General features: G+C 41.2%; 1 protein-coding gene across 7 annotated transcripts in view; it reads right to left on the reverse strand.

The window, feature by feature from the left end:
* Positions 1–21,123, reverse strand: part of ABCC5 (ATP binding cassette subfamily C member 5) — a 52,792-nt gene that overhangs the window by 15,071 nt on the left and 16,598 nt on the right. For 6 of the 7 annotated variants that reach the window (XM_014939859.1, XM_014939856.1, XM_014939858.1 and 3 more), the window contains 17 exons: positions 16,258–16,491; positions 15,972–16,145; positions 14,525–14,672; positions 13,881–14,029; positions 13,135–13,242; positions 10,904–11,254; positions 9,346–9,417; positions 9,091–9,215; positions 8,430–8,502; positions 7,668–7,871; positions 6,254–6,397; positions 4,381–4,483; positions 3,510–3,694; positions 2,307–2,453; positions 1,828–1,957; positions 599–752; positions 324–452 (listed from right to left, as the gene is read on the reverse strand). In XM_014939859.1, the coding sequence (XP_014795345.1) occupies positions 324–452; positions 599–752; positions 1,828–1,957; positions 2,307–2,453; positions 3,510–3,694; positions 4,381–4,483; positions 6,254–6,397; positions 7,668–7,871; positions 8,430–8,502; positions 9,091–9,215; positions 9,346–9,417; positions 10,904–11,254; positions 13,135–13,242; positions 13,881–14,029; positions 14,525–14,672; positions 15,972–16,145; positions 16,258–16,491 (2,630 nt within the window). Of the gene's footprint in view, positions 1–323; positions 453–598; positions 753–1,827; positions 1,958–2,306; positions 2,454–3,509; positions 3,695–4,380; positions 4,484–6,253; positions 6,398–7,667; positions 7,872–8,429; positions 8,503–9,090; positions 9,216–9,345; positions 9,418–10,903; positions 11,255–13,134; positions 13,243–13,880; positions 14,030–14,524; positions 14,673–15,971; positions 16,146–16,257; positions 16,492–16,954; positions 20,860–21,123 lie in introns of those variants that run through there. The other variant, XM_014939861.1, reaches the window with a different exon arrangement.

Below are 21,123 nucleotides of genomic sequence, written 5' to 3' on the forward strand. Positions count from 1 at the left end.
GACCTGATGAAAAGTATATACTACTAGGGAAAAAGAATGGCCAAAAAGTTGCCTTTACCATTCTCATTGCCACCTGCTGCACTGCAGAACACTCCAGAGGAGGGCATTCATCTGGGACCCCATCACTGTTCTTCCCTTGTTGGCTACAGAAGTTTTCCCTTTCCCTTCTCCTTCTCCCTCGTATGTTCCCCAAAAAAGTAACTTTCACTCTTACAGCCAATGTATGCCATCAGCTGTAGACCCCATTAATAAATCTTTCAGGATATAAACTCATTGCACACTGCTTTGTGCTCTACCACTGCCAGACAGATATTCAGACTGACCTGTGCAGAAATTCCTGTCCTTTGTGGTAGGCATGGATTGTGGAGAGACCCTGTATGCTAGATGTAATGTGAGACAGGAATGGAGACTGCGTGATGTTGTCCAGACGCTTGAGCTCTCGAATAAAAACTCTGGAAGGAAAGAAGTACTTTTAAGTGACATGTACAACCACCAAATGCCAACCACTATATTGATGCATATATACCTGAAGAACCTTATGTCCTTAATAACAGGTCAAAGTATCTCTACTTTTACCCAAAACAGCTGATGCACTTACCTAGATACAACATGCAAAACTGTGAAGAGGACAATGAGGGGCCCAACTGCCACCAGGAACCAGGGGAAAACCCCAGAAATTACCCCCACACAGAAGAACACAAGGATGACATTCTGGATGAACATTTCTGCTTGAAATGGCAAACGAACATCAACTGGAAAAGATAGAGGGAAAAGAGGAAAATCATAGAATCATATGGGGTTGGAAGGGACCTCTGGAGATCATCTAGTCCAACCCTCCCGCCAGAGCGGGTCTACCTAGAGCAGGTTGCACAGGAACTTGTCCAGGCAGGGATTGAATGTTTCCAAAGAAGGAGACTCCACCACCTCTCTGGGCAGCTTGTTCCAGGGCTCTGCCACTCTCACAGTAAAGTTCCTCTTCACGTTATGGTGGAACTTCTTATACTCAAGTTTGTGCCCATTTCCTCTTGTCCTGTCACTAGGCACCACTGAAAAAAGACCAGCCCCGTCCTCCTGACACCCTCCCTTTAAGTATTTGTAAGCATTGATCAGATCCCCCCTAAGTTTTCTCTTCTCCAGACTATAAAGACCCAAGTCCCTCAGCCTCTCCTCGTAGGAGAGATGCTCCAGGCCCTTAATCATCTTTGTGGCCCTTTGTTGTACCCTCTCCAGCAGTTCCCTGTCCTTCTTGAACTGAGGGACCCAGAACTGGACCCAGTGCTCCAGATGGGGTCTCACCAGGGCAGAGTAGAGGGGCAGGATGACCTCCCTCCACCTGCTGGCCACGCTCTTCTTGGTGCACCCCAGGATGCCATTGGCCTTCTTGGCCACAAGGGCACATTGCTGCCTCATGGTCATCCTGTTGTCCACCAGGACTCCTAGGTCTTTCTCCTCAGAGGTGCTCTCCAACAAGTCAGCCCCCAACCTGCACTGGTGCTTGGGGTTATTTCTCCCCAGGTGCAGCACCCTACACTTGCCCTTCCCCTGCACTTGCTTCCCCCTGCACTGGCTGCTAGGAGTCCACATGCAGACTGTAAGTACAAAAGAACCTCCACATTTTCTTCTCTAAAAGTGAACAGACAGACTTGAGATATTAGCTGCCTTCTAGAATCACAACCCAGGTACGTTCCAATTCCTTCTTCGTCTATTACAAGTACGCCTTGAATGGATATAGGGTACGATCACCCCAACAGCAAGAGGCTGGAGAGTATCAAGAACTGGAATGTCTGAAGGGAATGTGGGATCTACAGTGCATACAGTGAGAGATACCTTCATCCATGTCTTTGGAAAACCTGTTGAGAATCCGCCCAGTGGGTGTAGTGTCAAAGAACTTCATGGGGCTGCGCAGAATCCTTCGAAAGAGCTCATCATGGAGCCTTGAGGATGCTCTGAGAGTTCCCTGATAATGCAGAAAACATTGCAGCATTATGAAAAGATGTTTGCCTTCCTGTCACTGCTCCTCCCCTGGGCATCAAAACATCCTGCTCATTTTCTTTCTCCAACCATAAGGTTTTTTTCCTTGCATTCTGTGCTTCCAACCAGTGGAACGAAGCATTAATTCGGGAAGAAGTTTAGCAGAAAGCATGGTGCAGCCCCAAGAGATGACTTACGGAAACCTCACAATCTGTGATCTGACTTCCTCTGGTTCAAAGTCTCTCTTGGGAGGTGACCAAAAGAACCACAGTGACAGCAGAATTGGGGAGGGGAGGTAGGAGTGAGGTAAGGAAAACAACAGCATTGGCACATACCTTTACAAAGACAACACCACGAACAGCTTTCAGGATCAACATAACTGCCATCGACAGTGCATAGATGCCAGCATAGTAATGCATGTGAGGATTATCTTTCATACTGTTGCTTACGACAGTCTCATTTCCCAAAGTCACAGTGGTGTTCTGCAGAAAATTCAAGGTTTCAGTGAATAGTTAAGACAAGGATTAAGAATGTACACATTACATGTGATAGAATTTAACTGTCCTCTGTCCCCTTCCACCAGATTGATATTTCTTCTTTAAATAAAGCACTACAATGATTGTTGAATACTTCAGAAAGTTCTCCCTAGCAGAGATACTGGACATGCAGATTTGTAGCCCTTGGCTTTTTCCTACAATATCTGTGAAAATACAACAATACCTGCTTCATTTGATCCCTAATCTCTCATTCCATGCTCATCATTTCTTGCGTCCTTTGGAACAACGCCAGATACTACCACTCCTATTACACAGCAATATTCACCTTGGATAGGTTGTACATCATCTTCTTATCACACACAGTTGTTACTTTCTGCCAGCATGCAGTAATTTCTTTGCTGTCACACTAACATTCTCATTCTCTTTTTAATTTTTTTTTTCAATTTTAAAGTATGTTTAAGGACCTCATTGCTTATTTTAATATTGTTGGCCATCTGCACTTCATTATTTCCTCCCTGAGGTTAGTAGTTTGCTCACCCTGCCCAAAAAAACCCCCAAACAATCCTGCAGTTATATTCGAATCTTTAAATGCAAGAAGACTTGCAATCAAAGCCCCCAGAGTGGGAAAACTCCCAAACCATCATCCCAGGTCATTACAGTATTCAGAGCAATTCCCAAAAGTCATTTGACTTAAAGCCATAATCCTGTTAGATGTAAGGTCACATTCAAACAAAAACAAGCGTTAAAATTAATAATTCTTCCTGCAGCTTGTTGGCTGCCTTCACATTTTCACTTCCTTTTCTTAGACTAACCAAGACAGGGAACAAGAAGGCAATATAAAACCACATGAGCTATTACACCTTTCCAATTAGTGAAGCACTCTTATTCTCGGAGACGAACTCGAGATCACCTCCTCGCAGCCTTACAACTAGCTTAAATGAGGAAGCACCACTTGGTCTCACAGGACTGCTTGGGATCAGGCTAGGAGAGCAATCCCCCTGCCCGTTAGACACAAGAGAGCAGAAAAGTGATTGATCTTACTCCACTGCCTTGCTTGATCCAGAAACTCAGCCACCAGTTGCTAAAAGCTGTACTGCCCACATTCAACACAAACAGTGCCATGATGACAAGGAATGCAAAGGGGCCTCCCGCTGCCTGAATGTAGATACCATAAACAGACCAGGGGACAGAGCCTTTGCCTTTCTCTTCCAACTGGACCAATTGGCCTGTGAAAAAGAAGAGGAGGAGGAAGTGACAAGAAGAAAGCTCTTCCACGGAACTTTGGTAAGTTTGTGAACATACACGAAACTACAGTCATTTTCAAACTGTACAGAGTACTTTCAGAAACACCGACATTACTTAATATGTAGAACTCCATGGTTCAAACAGTTTTTCAAAAAGTCACATTTCCTCTGCAGAATCATTCACATCATGGTAGGTCTGAAAAAGCATAATCAGCACAGACCTTAACAGTAGGCTGGTATCAGCCTTACTATTGCTTTTTAAACCCTGCTGAAGTTCAAAGTTAACATTAAACAGAAAGAACCACATAACGGAGGTCAGATCTTCCAATTCTTCATAGGTAAATAGACTGTGCGAGTACCCAAGTATTCACATTGCCCTCTCAGGACAGGACAGAGGGATGGTGTGGGAGAGAGGGTGCTGCAAGCTCCTTTGTGCTGATGGCAGCTGACCAGCAGCACTGTGATCGAACTTAAAACATTGTGCAGACACCACATTTAATGAATTAATGTCCTTTGCACACTGTGTCCTATCAACCACATTGAGTGACCAGGACTTGAGACAGCTTTCAAAACTTGAGAGGTACATTCATAACACACTTTGAAAGGATATCTTTTAAGCTTAGTGGTGTATAAAATAATTACAGCCAGAAATCTGATTACATAGCTACCTTCTTCCTTCTTTACAACTTTCTCCTTCTTCACAGACCCTGTTTTGGCACTTTTATCCTGGGGTCTTTTCAGTGAACTGTTTGTGCTCTTCTTTATATTAATCTGCAGGAAAACAATGACACTAAGCATACCACAGTAATTTGGTTTGACATTTTCATATCTGAACCCAAAATTTTTATAAGCTGCCTGCTAAGAACAAAGACTTTCAATAGCTCAGCATTCATATATTAACTTTACTATTATTACAGACGACTGCCAACTCTGGTAGATTAAATTCTCCTCCTTTATTAATCTGAACTGCTACCAATCTGTACTGGTTTTGCACAAGGTTGATTTCCAGAATCAGTGACACTATGAGCATACAGGCTTGAGGAATGACACGCCTGCTACTGAGAAAAAGATACAACCCCCCTGTGCCTTGTAAAAACAACTCACTATTTTATTAAGAGGCATTTTTCCCCTGCAAACACCCTAGTACTTTGCTTAGGAAAGCTCTCATGAAATGCCTCTAAGGATGAAGTCTGGTTAATTTGGTCTCCCAGAAAGCAAGTGTTCAAACCCTAAACTGCAGACACATTCACTGTTCTAAATACAGCCATCTCCCAAAAATGGAAGTTCTACCTGTTCAGAGACAGCCCACAGTAACTGAACCCCCCCACACACCATCTTCAGGATCATTTTCCCACACTTTATGTGAGAAGAGACATCTCATATGTGTCAAACCACACAGAATCTAACTTTACCATCCACTTCTTCTTATCCCATATGGAATGCAAATTAATGCTCCCTCCACGAGCTCGTGTTTACAGAGAGACATGAAGGTCAGCCAGGAATGCAGACTGGAGAATCTCCTGTTAACTGTCATTACATTACTCTTAAAATGGCAGAACTATAATCTTTGTGCCTCAGAAGGAATATGCAGAGGAATGCATTATATTCTGTTGCTTCTTTCAATAACACTTCACCAAGCACCTTCTGTATCTGTGTATTTATCACACAATGCTACCTTTTCAGAAACCATTTTTTTGTGTCTGCAACTTGTGCATAAGGAGCTCTTATCTCTTAAAAAATAAACTGCTGATGTGCTTTTTAATCACTTCTTACTAAGAGAAAATGCACACAAAATTTAAAGAAGTAAATCACCATCAAATAAAAAGCAACAAATTCACTTATACTCCAAAGAATGATTTCAGGAAGCACACAGGAGAAAGGTGGGAAAATTAAATTCCTGAAAACTTAAATGCATGCCCTACTGAATGGTTTTTGTTATTTTCTAGATTTACATTTTTTCCATTGACTAAAATACTAGGGCACAAATCCAAGTTTGTATTTATAGCAATTGTTTCATAACAGAAGCAGTGTCAAGCAACACTTTTTTCTTCCTCAAAACCCACCAAAACAAAGCATTTTCAGTTACATTTTCAGAATACTGCCACATCTAACTTTCAATGAGTTGTGTCAATTTTGCTGTGCTTCAGTCACACCCGGTGTGAAAAAGTAACAAATCAGTAACAATTTTTTCACACAAAGTTTGGTCATGGTCTGTGCTAATTTTGAGGTAAATTAAGAAGTGAGGTGTCCAATAAAGGAGACAATAAGCTTCCTACTCTGAGCATCACCACAGGAGACAATCCACTACTTTCACGTTCAACTCAGGAGCTCATGGGCTGAGTCCTCTCCACTACGCATCCCCTAAATAAAAATAGTGACTGCAAATAAAAAGTGCTTATGAAGCACTGACTATTCTACAGGACATCTATCGGTCCAACCAACATATGAACTTCTGGAGCCATTTTCCTGTCTTCCAACTATGTCATTTGGTTCATCAGAAAAGTCAACATTCAGAGCGCTTTAAAATAAAAAAACAAGTACCTCAATATGTGGTGTTTCTCCCAGCTGTAGGTTATTGAAAATAGTTGCATAGTCCCCATTTAAATTCATCAGTTCCTCATGACTTCCTCGCTCGGTAATGCAGCCTTCTTTCATGAAGATCACTTCATCACAGTCAACAAGATACTGGAGAAAATGGCAGTAAGAACTGTTACCAAAGACAGGCCTCTGCTTTGTTTATAAACATATGTTAACTAAAATGAGTTAATTACTGAGCTTCTTACTGTATAAGAAAATAGTTGGTCACCGAGCTGATAGTGATAAGGATGGGATAACAAGAAGTAGTTAACTTCAAGGTTCTCTCGTATATCAAAGTGTGCACTCCTCTACCAATCGGGACAGAGCTGTGGCTACTTCAAAGGACATCCTTATCATCCTCAAGAAATTGGCAAACTTACAGTAAACTTTTCCTGTCCTGAGATAACTCAATACCTTAAAAGGATGTGAGGAAGGGTATTCCTAAGCAAAAGGCCACCAAAGAGCTCACACCTCCACAGGAGTGTTTTGTAGATGCTACAAAATTTAATACGCAAAAAGGGCTATTCTGTCATCCTAATGAATACATCAGCCCAGGTGGAGTTATGTATCAGGTAGGCGGAATAATGAGAATCTTTTGTGTGTAAATAACGGGTGAATGTCCCGGTAAGCTGTGTTAGATTTGTAGATTTCCACCTAGCACCCAACGTCAAATAAGGCAATATCTCCTCTCTAAACTGCTTCCGGTTTCAAGAGCTTTTGTTTCAGGTAGCAGAACAAGTCTCTGTCATTATGTCCGATAATCAAACACACTCCTACACAATCCTTTTCAGTAATTTATAGACATTTGCACACAACACATCTCTTCCCACATAACAGATATCTAATTTTTAAAGGTCCTGCATTAATTAGAGGACCCTGACTACTCTCACTCTGTCACAAATACAAAGCTTTTACCTTCTATCAAAAACAATCTGTTATGGAAGACACAATTCAGGACACTTAAACACTGCAAACATTGATATGCTAACTAATTTCTATACACAGAAGATGGGAAAAAAATTTCAGAATACATCGATTGCGATTTACTGACATCAAGTCTCAGTATTTTCTGATGTGATGAACTAGCTTTATAGCAAGTTAGCAAAAGTGTTTTTGAACAAGGTACTTATTTCTTTGATAAATTTTCTTTAGCCAAGTGTTACCAGTCCTGATCAGACACCAAGGGGCACTGGTATCAATTAAACAGACTGGGCTCAGTGTAAATTTGCAAACCTAGTTTGTAAATGCTAACCATGCATCCTATAGACAGACAGCATGTGCTGCAGCAGGTCAGGGCATAGAAACTTCCAGAATGAAGGCAACTGACTAAACAGCATTTCAAGAAAGTCCAAAAAAGAACGTATGAGAGATGTAGTACCTGAAGCTGATGAGTAATGAAAAGGACAGTCTTTGACTTCAGGTGTTTCCTTATTGCACTGTTAAAAATGTGATTTCCAACATGAGCATCTAATGCACTAAGGGGATCATCCAAGATGTAAATGCTCCTGTCACTGTACAGGGCTCGTGCCAGACTGATTCTCTGACGCTGTCCTCCACTCAGGTTAGCCCCACGGTCACCGATCTGCACGGACACACCCCCGTTATTTTATTTCTACAGCACCATGCAACACAGGTATTCAGAGCTCAAGAGGTAACTGAAATGAAGCAAACTATAAGATTATTTTATATATATATACACACACACACAGACATACAATATTACGTATTGTTTTACTACATATATATATTCTATAGTTCAGGTGTCCACTTCTTTGTGAAATGTGTTATATGTTAAAACTCAAGGTTAATACACTTCAATGTAGCAGTAGTCTTTTGTTCATTTTTTATGTATTAATAAAGCCATGCTTTTTTCTTAGCTATTTTAAAACAAGTTCAAGCAGGTCCTGCTAAGGCAACTAAATTTACCACAAAATGAAAAACGCCCAAACTGTCAACATCTGAGTCAAAAACAAACACAACTCTCGGTAGCCCAGGGCCTGCATTGATAAGCTCAAGAAGGACGACAGTTTGGCTTACATGTATTCCAGAATGATGTTTCCCTCACTGCAGTCTAATCCATCAAACCAAACCCATGCTTTTCTTCATCTACTAATTAGTTTACTATAAGCAAGATGCATACCTCTGTCAGGTCCCCATTTGGAAGGATGGCTAGGTCAGGCCTTAGACAGCAACCATTCAACACCATATTGTATCTACAGAACAATTAGATGAGTAGTAAGAATTGTTTTGGTTTTTTCCCCAAGAATCTAGCTACTACAGCATTATCTCACTTTCTACACTAAGAGCAGACATCTCAGCAGCCTAAAACAAATGATCTGCCTTGGGTTCCCAGGAGGAATCTGAGGATAATAACTGACCACCTGCTCCTGAAGTTTTGTGAAGGTAAGGAGGCAATTTCTTTCCCGGGATGGCCAGCACAGGCCACAGGGAAGGTCCCCGCCAGGGTAGAGCCACGTTTGTACACTGCAAACAGCAGTTGTGTTTAAAGAGGGCAAGGGCAGGACAGCAAGAGCAAACATCACTTTAGTGGTGCCCCACAGCAGCTGATAAAGCAGAGGTCAGAGAGGCCTCCAGCATGAGGGACAGCCCTCGCTGCAATGAGCCACCACACCGGTCACGGTGACCACGGGCAAGAGAGGCAGGCTCTTAGGTGAGACTTAACAGAGCCTTAAAGGCAGACTGTAAAAGGATACGTAGGCTTCAGTTGCAGCTTACTCTTCCCACACTTGGGCCAAGAGCTACTAAGCTTTCATGAAAATCAGCAAACAGTTCTGACAAACCTTTCTTCATCATATTCCTTGCCAAAAAGAATGTTGTCCCGAAGTGTAGCATTGAGAATCCAGGCCTGCTGGGCCACGTATGCAAATGTCCCATTTACTGCAATGCTACCCTCCAACAGGGTCATCTGAAATTAAGAGAAACTGTGAAATTATGCTATTCCATGTTTAGAACAGACTTTCTTCTACAGAGTCCAAATAAGTGAAATAGGAGGTAGGTAAGAGAAGAGCAGAAGTAGTCAGAACAGAATTTCTCACCTGTCCTAAAATTGCTGAGATAAGAGAAGTTTTTCCGCTCCCCACACTGCCACAAATTCCAACAAGTTTTCCCTAGACAGAAAAAAAGTAATTATGATACTCATTTCTTATATTCTCCATCCCTTTCAGAATTTGGACTACCTTTAATACCTCAGAGGGGACAGATGGACATTAGGGCAGCTGAAAAGAGAAGACATAACAGACAGAAAAAAGCAAAACAGTCAGTATTTTAACTCTGAAATAATAAAGAGTGAATACTATCCCACCATGGACTAAACCTGAATCAACTTCACAGATGAAAACAAACATATTTTAAGATCAGCTTCCCTTTGACTGGGCCTGATACAGCTGCACTCAGCCGGGAGCACCGAGGCCTGCCTGAACATATTGCACCAAGATGCTTTTGAGAGCAGCAAGGAAAGAAATAAAGAGGGAAAGACTGAAAGAAAAACAGAATTTGGAGTACGTGTGTTAAGTAAAACTCATGGCCTATGAGATGTAGTTTGCTAAAGAACACGTACCAAGAAAAAGCTAGAATCCAGTCACTTTGAAGTGTTTCTCTGCAATACAATGGGTGGGTTGATACCCACATTAAACCATGGATTCATCAAAACTATTTTTGTTCCTTTTGTAAAAAAAGGTAAAATGGTCAGAAAGTATATAGCCACTTGTGCATCATGCTGCTGGCCTTCTCTCATTTACAAACATCTGATAGTGAACTGGCCTTTATATTTTCAATTAACTGTGTACTCTTTTTTCAAGGCTATTTTTTAAACTATATGCAGCCTTCTCAAAAGTTTAAAATACAGGGATTTAGTAGTTTAAAATAGCTTAAACTATCGCTTTACTTATATGACTACAGGAGACAATTTAACCATAAATATCTTGATAAATGCATGGATCCCATTACTACAACATCCAAGTGCCAGACTGCAAAACTTTTGTATTTGTAGAAGATGTCATGTATTAAGTTCAATGGTTTTTCTTTGACATTTTACATGCTTTTACCCATCTTGGAATGAGGACTCCAACTGTTTCTAAATTCTTGAAAATATGTGTGTCTTTCCACTGTACCAAAATTGTCAGGGAAGAAAATTGCACAATCTTCAGTGAAAAAGCACTATTATGCTCCATTAGAACACCTAATCACCTAAAATGTTCACCCAGAATACAGCTGTACCCCTACAAATTATCCAATGGCTGCAGGAATACACCATCCACCACCACGCCCCCGATATCGCTGTTGCCCTGCTGATTCTTTAAGCTCAATGGCTCATATACTGTACCAGGAGTATGTTGGTAGAATGCCAGGTGTGAAAGTGATGCAGCCTCCAGGTGTTTCACAGGCTGTTTGCAAAGACCTAGTTTGCTAGAATGGCACAGCTGTTTACATGAAGATCAGCCACTGCATCCTGGATACTGCAGTTGCCATGGATATTACAGGAGTGCACAACAGCAATATGCTCCATTTCATGCAAAAATACACAGCGCCGTATTCCAAGGGACAGCTAAAAATGAGGCCCTCTGAAAGCTCAGATTTCCTCCTTTCTTCTCTTACCTTTTCTATCTCAAAGTCGATGTTGTAGAGAGTCCTCTGAAGCCGAAGGTTAACCAGATGGATGATTTTGTTCTCCTCTTCGGGGCTAGGATGGTCATCACTGTCCACTAGAAGATGGCCCTTCTGCTCTGCCAGCACAGCTTGCTGTCCCTCATTCTGTAGCTTCATTTTCTCTTTCTTGCCCTTGGTGACTTTCTTGTCTTTTTTCACTTTGGGGGTCAACTTTGGTGAGCTCTGGACGCTGGCGTGGGAGAAGTCCCAAGCCAAGGTAGCATTTTTCACCTCTATCGCGGTGTGAGGATTGGCTGGTTTTTTCTTTATCATATGAACCTCTTCCATTAGAAATAAACTCTGATAGGAGTTGTGAGAGAGGTGTAAAGATGAGACACCTGATCAAGACTGGGAGACAAGCCTATGGCACACTCACGCAGCAAAACACATCAGGCTATATAGTAGGAGGAAGCTGAAGAGCAAAAGGTAGCTCATTAGTGTCAACTAACTCCAGGCGTGCTAAGTGGCCAGGGCATTCCTGGATGTGGTGGAAGCACGTAGATACACTAAGACTTTTACAGAACTGCAATACTTTGCAGGCAATGTGAGAGAGTCTTATTCTTTCAAGTGTTTGAAAATGCAGCTCTGTAATTTCCAGCTTTAAAACATATAAGTAGAATATATGGAAATCCCTGGAGGGGCTCAAGGCAGGCTGGACAGGGCTTTGAGCAACCTGGTCTGGTGGGAGGTGTCCCTGCCCAGGGCAGGCAATGGGACTGGATGATCTTTAAGGTCCCTTCCAACCCAAACTATTCTATAGTTCTATGAAAGGAGCGGGCACTATGAAGGAAAGTGACTAACTTGTCCTGTACACAAACTCATTATGGAAGGAGAAGGAATTACTTTTAACTTCAGCCTTTACCCTTCCCCTTTTCTGCTGGGAAAAAGTCATCTTGCACAAATTTAGCTGACCTATCTTGGGCTGCTTGACAATAAGTAGTAAGCCGTTAAGTCCATTGTATCACGTTTTCCACCACATTCATCAGTACTTACAGTCAACACAGATTAGCAAGAGATTTTTCACACAATTTAATTGCAAGATAAAACATTTTCCATTTATATAGTTTATATTTTGAACTAAGAAGCCTCATGTGATTAAAGACTTCTCAATTCTCAGCCTTATTTACGCTACATTCATAAGCAAGCTCATACTCAGGTACAGAGCCAAAAAGTTAGGTACATTTTTACTGTGATGTTAGAGTATCCCCACCTTGTGTTACACTCCCTACACAGATGACACTGTTTACAGTAAAATTGGGAGATATTACAATTTCTCTTTCCCCTCTCTTCCTCTTCCCCTGCAAAACTCCTTTCAGTGCATTTGGATTTAAGAAAGCCTGATTTAGCGTGACTCAGAAGATTAAACAAAAACGCTCAAAAGCAATGGGATCTCAAAACCGTTCTGCAGATCTAATTCTTCTCACACCCAGGTGTGTTTCATGAATGCATTACACAGTACCCTGGATCTGTCAATGTTTGTGGAACCCTATTTGGAAATTTCTGCAATGTACTATTGTCTTCAAGACAGAAGACAAAGGCCTGACCTCTGAGTACGGACTGAAGTACACACAGCACATTCACTTTACAGGGACTGAAGGATGAGACAGGATTGTTTGTCATAAGGGTTCTAATGTCCTGCTACAGGTTCTGTTTCGTCAGATCACAACTGCATTTTATTCATAGTGGAGTTTCAGTCACTTAATCTGGTCTGGAAATACAAAGCCTGTTTTTCATGAATAAAAAGAAAACTCTACTGGTTTGTGCAAAGCTGCATAGGTAATACATGACATTTCCAAAAAGAGCGTCACTAGCAGAACATGAAACTTCATTGCAGACATGTTGCACTGTCTTTTCATGCAAATGGTCTTAAAAGAGAGTTTAAGAATTATAATACTGTGAGCCATCTAGTTCTGGATTCTGTGTTTGTGTCTTACAGTGGCCAACACCAAAATCCTATAATTATTAAATAAGAATATTTTGCCTTGCATGCTGGTATTATCTTAAACTGCTAATATTCCTTCATTAGATTTTAATTTCTTTTGCAGAATCCAATAATCTGGAGTGCTAAGTGTAAAGAAAACAAACTCCTCAGTCATCAAAACACCAGTATCTTTCAAGTGTTCCCTCAGCACCTATGATACACATACAACACTCCACTGCAAGGCCAAAGGACTGCTTACCTTAAATCTGTCAACAGAAACAGACGCCTCAGATAGAGACTTCACTGAGAAAGGTGTTACTTTTAGAGCGAAAGTCATTGAATTAAAGACAGTGACTACTGTGAATGCCTAGAAATGAAACAAGAGAGAATCACATGTAGATGCAACAGACAAATGGCTCCAACCTCCCAAAAGCTGAATTGTCACAGCAGCCATTCAGAGCCACAGAAAAGGCCAAGGGTCCACGAATAACCATTTACATATTCAACATACTATCAAACAGCAGAAAACAGCAGATCTAGCCAACTCTTTCTCCAGTGCTTGATAACAAACCAAGGTAGACATCTTCAGTGTTTGTAGGTCTACTGAAAGCAGCAAATTCTGCATCAGCCTATGACTCGTGAACACCCACATTCAAATCCTGGTTTAAGACAGATTTGTGCTGTTGGCATCCAAACACATGGTAAAACAACAATATCCAGCAATCCTGATGTCCTGTCTGAACAGTAAACAGGAGCTCTAGTTTACATTCACCTCAAAAGCCATTCTGGGGAAGGTCAGGCATGAAACAGCACCAAGAGCTCTTTGTGCAAAATCCGAGGCTGCAGCTGCTCTCACAGCCATCGGACGGTCATTTCTGTCAGCACGGCACAGCCCGGCCACGCGGGCACGGCCACAGAGCACAACATGTGCTGAAGAGAAACGGCTTAGCACAAAAACTACTGTTGCAATATTGCAAAGAGTATTTTCAACATGCAGCACGTTACCTGAGCTGCTGTAAGGTCGTAGCCAAGGATCATGTGGACAGAAAAGGTCACCACGCTGGCAATGACCACAACGATGGGGGCCACCCCCACAGTGATGCTCTGGAAGTAGCCTGCACGCTCCAAGATCTTACGTTCTTCCTCACGGATTTCTAGAAACACAAAGAGGGGCACCAAGTTTGAAGTATGATTTGGAGGGTAAGTACACAACAGACAGTACCATACCACTATGAACACGGAGTAAGAGGCGCCTAACTCTACGCCTCAGCATTTATCATATTATATACCTTCCTATAAAAACTGCAGTTACAGAGGAACCAACTATAATGGTCTGTAAATCTCCATAAGAATAGAGGTCTTTTTAAAATGGAGCAGCCAGCACATTTATCAAATGATAAAGAATGGAACAAAATTTACAAATGGAAGATCAGTGCCAAGCCACAAACATCCTTATGCCAGAAGGTGAGACTGCAGAGGCAGGTCTGTTGGTCCAACCCGTCATGCACAACAGGCAAGAGTCCCAAAGGGTGGGGTGTTACTACACTGTGTGTGCACCAGCACCTACGCTGTGAAGCCAGGACGCAGCCAGGCACTAAGCAACAGGGCATCCGCAGAAAAGGAAGCATTTACAGATTGTGTGAACTCACTTTGAACGTTCTGAGAAAATGGTTTGACCCAGGCATACATTTTAATGAACTTAATGTAATTAAGAACTTCGTTCATCTTTTGTACACGCTCATCTGTTGTCGATACACACTTTCTTCTGAAATAAGCTGTGAGGCGCGACACAAACATCTGAAACAAAAGGAACACCATGGAACATTAATGGCGGCTCAGAGAGAGCAAGTACATCCAACTCTGATTACCAGAGAAAGCCAATTTTGAATGTGACAAAGGGATTCAGGAATGGGGCAAGTCAACTTGTTCTAACGTAAAAGCTGGTTGGAGGCACCGTCAATTATCCTCCTGCTCCATCTGCACTAAGCACGAGGCACATGATAGAAAGTTTCAACAAAAATAAAAATTTGTGGAAAAAAAAAAAAAAGGCGTGCACTTTTACCAACATTGAATAGTACCAGATTTGTTAGAGCTCCTGAAGCACAAAGACTACCAACACTCTCAGCAAAAGACACACCGAGATGATCCATTTTAGCCAACCTTTTAACCTGGTCCCGTAAGCAAAAGAGCAGAGCTGGACTGTGCGAGTGAGAGCAGCCAGATCAGTGTCTGCCACATGCTAGTGCTACAAAGTGGGTAAAATGGTTTTAACTTTTTTACCAAACCAATCTAAAAATAAGTAGTTGTTCACATGTTTCTAAGTATCTGTTACTCTTACACTGATCCCATCCCCGGTCTGAAATTCAAAACCAACCCACTACTATAGGAAGCTTTCAGCTCTTTGCCCTTCTTCATACTCCTGCAATGTCTTTTGGAGTCCCCATCAATACAGAAGGAGTGCTGAAAAGAACTGGAAAAGATGATCAAACTCCACTCCTCATCCCCCTCTTTAAAATAGAATTCCCATTACTTTAATCCTACTGTTAGCCAGACAAATCGGACTGAAGTGGACCTCACAGCATTCAGCCTCCATGCTTTTTAAAATTGGTATTATGAACACAGTGACAAATCTTCAGCAGTCTCGCAGGGCACTTTGCCTTGAACTAGCCTATTTCACAGCTCAGCAGAAGTCAGGGCAGAGTAACTGCCCTCTCCAAGGCGTGGTGATTTTCACATCTTTTGCTGAAATCAAGTGTGGTGTGCTCATGCAGCCCCGAGCTCCAGTACACGAGCCAGAGCCTTGTGTTTTTCCAACCTCGACTAAACACACCTGAGCATTCTGCAGTTTAATTTAGCTATGCATATTTATCTCAGTCAAGTCTATCAGTTTCCCTATTTCCATTTTCTAATTTTCTGTATAATTTTTAACTTCCCATTTCCAAATTTCTGCTTCATACCCCATCTTCAGAAACACCTTCAATTACATGCAGTGCCATAAATGGGCTAAATCTAGCATGTTTCAATGCCTTCTACTCAGAACTATACATATGTCTGACCTAATAGAAATGAAGCGAGTCTTAACTCTTTCCAACTCACCATTGCTGGGTAGAAAAGGATGAAGACAGCTGAGCCCAAGAAGCCTGTTGGACCCAGAATAATCACATTATAAACCATTCCTAAGATGGCCACAATAGGGCCCCCAGCCAACAAACTGCCAACTGCTGCAGCTTCAAACATCCTCTGACCATCATTGGAACAAACATTTATGAGCTGAAAAATATACATAAGAGATTATTCAGACTTAAGGCACAACTCATTCTCAAAGGAATATATTGTATATCTATTTTCACCCTGCAATTTTCAAACTGCTGCTGCAGCTTACCTCTCCAAGAGACTTCTCCTTGATGTTCTTCAGCTTAAGAATTTTTTTAAACGCCATTGTCAAGACAGCTCCACGCAGTCTAACCCCCGTGCGGTAATTCAAAGCCCAGGTTAGCGCAAGGGACCAAGATCGCACTATTTCCGTCATAAAGATGCCAAAAACTAAAAACAAGCTGTACTGCAGGTTGGACTCACTCTGCTGGGTGTACTCCAAAAGGTGTTTCACAACAAATGCCTACAGGGAGAAATGCAAGCTTGCATGAACACCCCATCATCCCAGAGGACCATGCAACAACTTTATGTTAAGTTAGAAATAAGTAGGCTACTTTGTTTTTAAAAGAGCTGTTTGAAATAGAAAGCATCTTCTTTCTAGAAGTAAAAGGTGTCAATACAGGAGTACGGTAACACAAAGCCCTGCTGAGAGCCAAGCACTGAGTCAAATTTAGTAAGTAAAGAGAGTTTAATTTGGAACCATATTCCTCGCAGCACGCTTCTAATCCTCCGTGTCTTCTAACTTAACATAAATCTGTCAGTTAGCTGAAAGCAATGCATTATCATATAGAAGAGTTTTAAAATATAGTCACTACTTATATATCTGCGCATATTAAGAAACATTCCTTTACGTGACATTAAGACCTTTTTTATTTTATCTTTGGTTTGCTTCAAACGTGCTTATTTGATAAAAAGGAACAATGTACCTACAGTTGTAGAGGGGAAGAGTGAGAAGGACATTTGCAAAACATTCCTGGAAATAAACATCAGCAGTTTAATAGTAAAGAAAAAAACAAGCAGAAAGCACAAGGTACGCAATACCACAAATCATTGGGGACAGGGGAGAATAAAAAAAAAGACAAAAAAAAAAAATCATTCAATCCCTCCCCATGCCCTCTCCCCCCAAAATTGTAAACACTTTACCTCAGGAATCACATTTCAAACATCACCTGCAGAGAAAGGACAGCCCCCAGAACCACCAATTCCCACCTCCAGCTCTTTGTGGTCCAACGGCACAATATAACATCATACAACTCACAATCACCAGCAATATTAAATACTATTGACTGAGAAGCAACAGGCTTTTATTTGAAATAAAGTGCCATCTTAAAAGGTAACATCTCAAAAACACTGTACAACAGGTAGAGCATTGTATAAACATACAATCTGCACATACAGGATTATTATAAAGGGCTAATATCTAACAGTCAGTCTTAGCCTCTAACATAAACTAGATTTGAAACTACACACAAAATTATAAAGATACAAAAACAGAACAGTATTTGTTCATGAAGTCCAAGAGAAGTCAAACTTGCAGGTGCCAACAGAGGAGGCTTCTAAGGCTGCACAAATTCTGAAATCTGGTTTAAAAAGTATCTTATAGTAAGGCTTCACAGACAGCAAAAGATTTCCTAAAGAGCTTTTCAAAAAATGATGCTTTAAGACACCGGTGCTTTTGATATGCTAGTACAGAGCAGAGAAATACCTTTGCCCACAATAAAAAGCAACCAAAAAACCCTGAGACCAAAGAAAATATTTGAGAAGCCATTCACATCACAGTCCGTTGAAGTCCTCTTGGCTAAACCAGGTTTTGCAAATAAGAGTTCTGTATAGTTTGAAGAGAGAGTTAAAAAACAAAACCCCACTACTTCAGCAAAGGTATTGATAGCTATAGCCCAGTATCAAATAACAGGAAAAAAAAAAAGAGATCAAATTCAACTGTTCTGAGGAAAATAATTCTGCACGTCAGAACCAAGGAAACATGCTGTCAATAATTTTGCTCTTTCGCTTTCACAGGTGTGAATTAAAGCCAGATGTCCATCGGGGTCTAGAATGGCCACTGAGAAAATTTACATACTGATCCCTGAACAAATGTGAGGAGCTCACATTCACAGATCGATTGCATTCCAACTTTCTCCTTACTTGGATTTAATTTTACATCGACTGTGGACTGTTTGGACCACAACTGCACACAGTTGGTTTGCAGTTACTAAGGAGATTACTGACTTCTTTATCCAATATGCAATCCAACATATGCAACCGAGTCACTGAGCAATTGGGGTGAAAATCCCCCTTTTTTCCTCACGAGCTGTAACTCAGCATGGTCGCAGACTGGAAGCATTTTCTCACACACCACAGCATTGCTGAAAGTCTCCAAGAGAGGTTGTATAAAGATAGCAGATGTTTCCTGGGGTCTCATTTCTCCCAAAACTTTTTAGTGCAATTTTTCAGCACTATTTAATAGATTCAGCATCTCCCATGATGAAATAAAAGACCAGCTTACATTATATCCCTCATTGTTTTTTGGTTTTTGTTGTTTTTTTTTTTCCAGAAAAAAAAGAGAGGAAACAGCAGATTAAAGAATTTTGAAAAGGGAGGGGAAAAAAGTCACACAAAATTAACATCTGAACACATACTATTTAAATTCAAACACGTTTAATGACAAGGATCCAGCATAGTTATTTACAAAACAAGAAAGTCACAATACAAAAACTAAAACTCAAGCTAATGGGGAAAAAGGGAACTCCTGTGATTATCACCGCAGTAGCTGGTACTAGCTGCTCGGCTGTCTTAAGCATTCCCATTGAATAAACATTACCTTACCTTCGCTCTTGGCGTTGGCTCTGCCCAGCAGGACTGTCTCATTCTGACGCAGAAAACAGCCATCCTGAAAATTCTAAAGAACAGCTTCTGTCACTGGTCCCACTGCAGTGCCGGCATCCCTGCCGCAGGCACCGCGCCACGGGGCAGCTGCAGCTGGAGCCAACGGGACCTCGGGAAACTTACCTCCGGCCGCTTACCACTCCCCCTCCAACACCTGAGCCAACAAGCTGTTCTCCACTAACACTGCCAGCTTCCCCATCTCCCAAACAGGAAGAATAGCTCTGAACAGTTGCCAACAGCTACATTGTTCAGACCTGGAGTTAAACTGATTATTTTTCGTAATCAAAGAAACTCTTTGCTCCTCAACCTGAACTTGAAAGCTTTGGTAGCTGATCAAACGACAGCCAATATTCACTGGGGATAAATAGCATCTCGCCTGTACTAGTACATTTTGATGGTTATTGCAAGGCAGTCTGACACATGCAGCTGTCTCAGCAGGTTATGGGTTTTGATACTGTTCCAGATGCAGAATTTATTAAAATTAAAAAAAAAAAAGAAGATCCTTGAAGGATCTGTCTGATATAAAGAAAAACCCCACAGGAAGTCTGCAACAATGCCTTTCCGGTTATAACCATCACAATGATCATGAGCAAAGCCGCAGCTGTTGGCTGGCATTTCAACGTCATGGACATTCCATTGAAATTTTTAAACTTAATATAGCGTTTAACTCCATTTTATAATTTTCCCCAATACATGAGGTCAAGTCAAGTGCTTTTCCTGACCTCCTTTTCCACCTTCGGGTGACTATAAGAAAGCACTGATGGTTCTGAGGAGACAGCATAGGCATATCTATGAGGCATGCCATTTTTAAAAACAGGGAGGAGGGATGGTAAAGACTAATTTTTCATGCCAAATGATGGAACCAAAAGGGAACAGCTCCCTGTTCACAGAAATGAATAAGGTTGCCTGTAAATGGGCAAACGTCTATAGATAATTTTAAATTACCCAAATTGAGCATCAATTGCAGTGGCAGTCCCCAGCCTCACCAGGCTGGTTTGTCTTACTCCTTCCCCTCCAACTCTCTCTCATCCAGCGCTTTGGCTGAGACACATTGAGAAAATCACGCTACAGAGATTAGGGGCAACCCTGCTGCAAGTTCTTTGCTAAAGATAAAAGCAGCTACTAAAGCCCTGTAGTGAAACAATGACAGAAGCTCTTCTTGGGGAAAACTAGTGCTGTTAAAACCTTAATCATGATTTATTGTTAATTACCAATGTACATTTGTGTATTTTGTAATACAAGCTATTACCAGGAAAATAATACCACAGAAACATTTATTGTTATTCATATTACATGAAACAAGACAAACTTTAAAAAGGCTTAAAAAGTAGAACATCATTCTGATAAGACATTTAAAAGCAGGAAAACATTTTAAAAAGACACTTCACCTAATAGTGCACCCAAGTGTACTTACCCAAGAAATGAACCTTCAGCTTACCAGCACACTGAAACGTGTACTACTAGCAGTAATACTGCTCCTACTCCTCAAGGGAAATGTGTAGAGAATAAATTTAGTCAAAATTTCAACTGCACAGCACGTGCGACAAACAGGTGACAAAAAATGGTGTGAATGTCAAGTCCCGTATGTTGTTATCTTCATTATGACCCACAGCCACAAACAGCAGCAGCTCCTACCGGCAGTGACACACTCTAACACGTCTACACCAAACCTCTCTGACCGTTCTCTGTAGGATCAGTAAATACTACACCTGCAGGCTTCTGGAGACCTGGTCATGATAGTTTTTAAGCAGTGCTCTAATGAAATTGCTTCGTTCCACTTCTTGAAGACTGTGCTATTAATGCCAATAATCTAAGGTTAGTGTTTTATCATACTGAACTTTATTCCAAGGAAAATTTACAGAATTGCAAAAAGAAAAAGAAAACAATGAAAAAGACCTGCACATAAGAATTTTATGCAAAAAGACCACATACCAGTTTAGAAAGAGCTTTAAACTATAATCAAAACCAAAAGGAAAAACCAAGTGTGCATTTCCTCCAAGATATCTAACTTCCCCTCCCTTCTCCAAGAACTTGGCCTTGGTATTCAGCAACTGATCCACCAGCTGTAGGAAACCTATCTTGGATTATCTTATCACTCTGGAATTTTGCCCCAAAATTTCTAGCTAGTCAAAACATTTCTGTATTTCTGCAATGAAACCTTAAGATTTTACAGTTGGCCATGAGATGGAGCCCTCTGGGGTTGTCAAAAAAA

The sequence above is a fragment of the Calidris pugnax genome, unplaced genomic scaffold, assembly GCF_001431845.1.
Source record: "Calidris pugnax isolate Ruff unplaced genomic scaffold, ASM143184v1 scaffold94, whole genome shotgun sequence".
In the NCBI taxonomy this organism is placed as follows: Eukaryota; Metazoa; Chordata; class Aves; order Charadriiformes; family Scolopacidae; genus Calidris; species Calidris pugnax.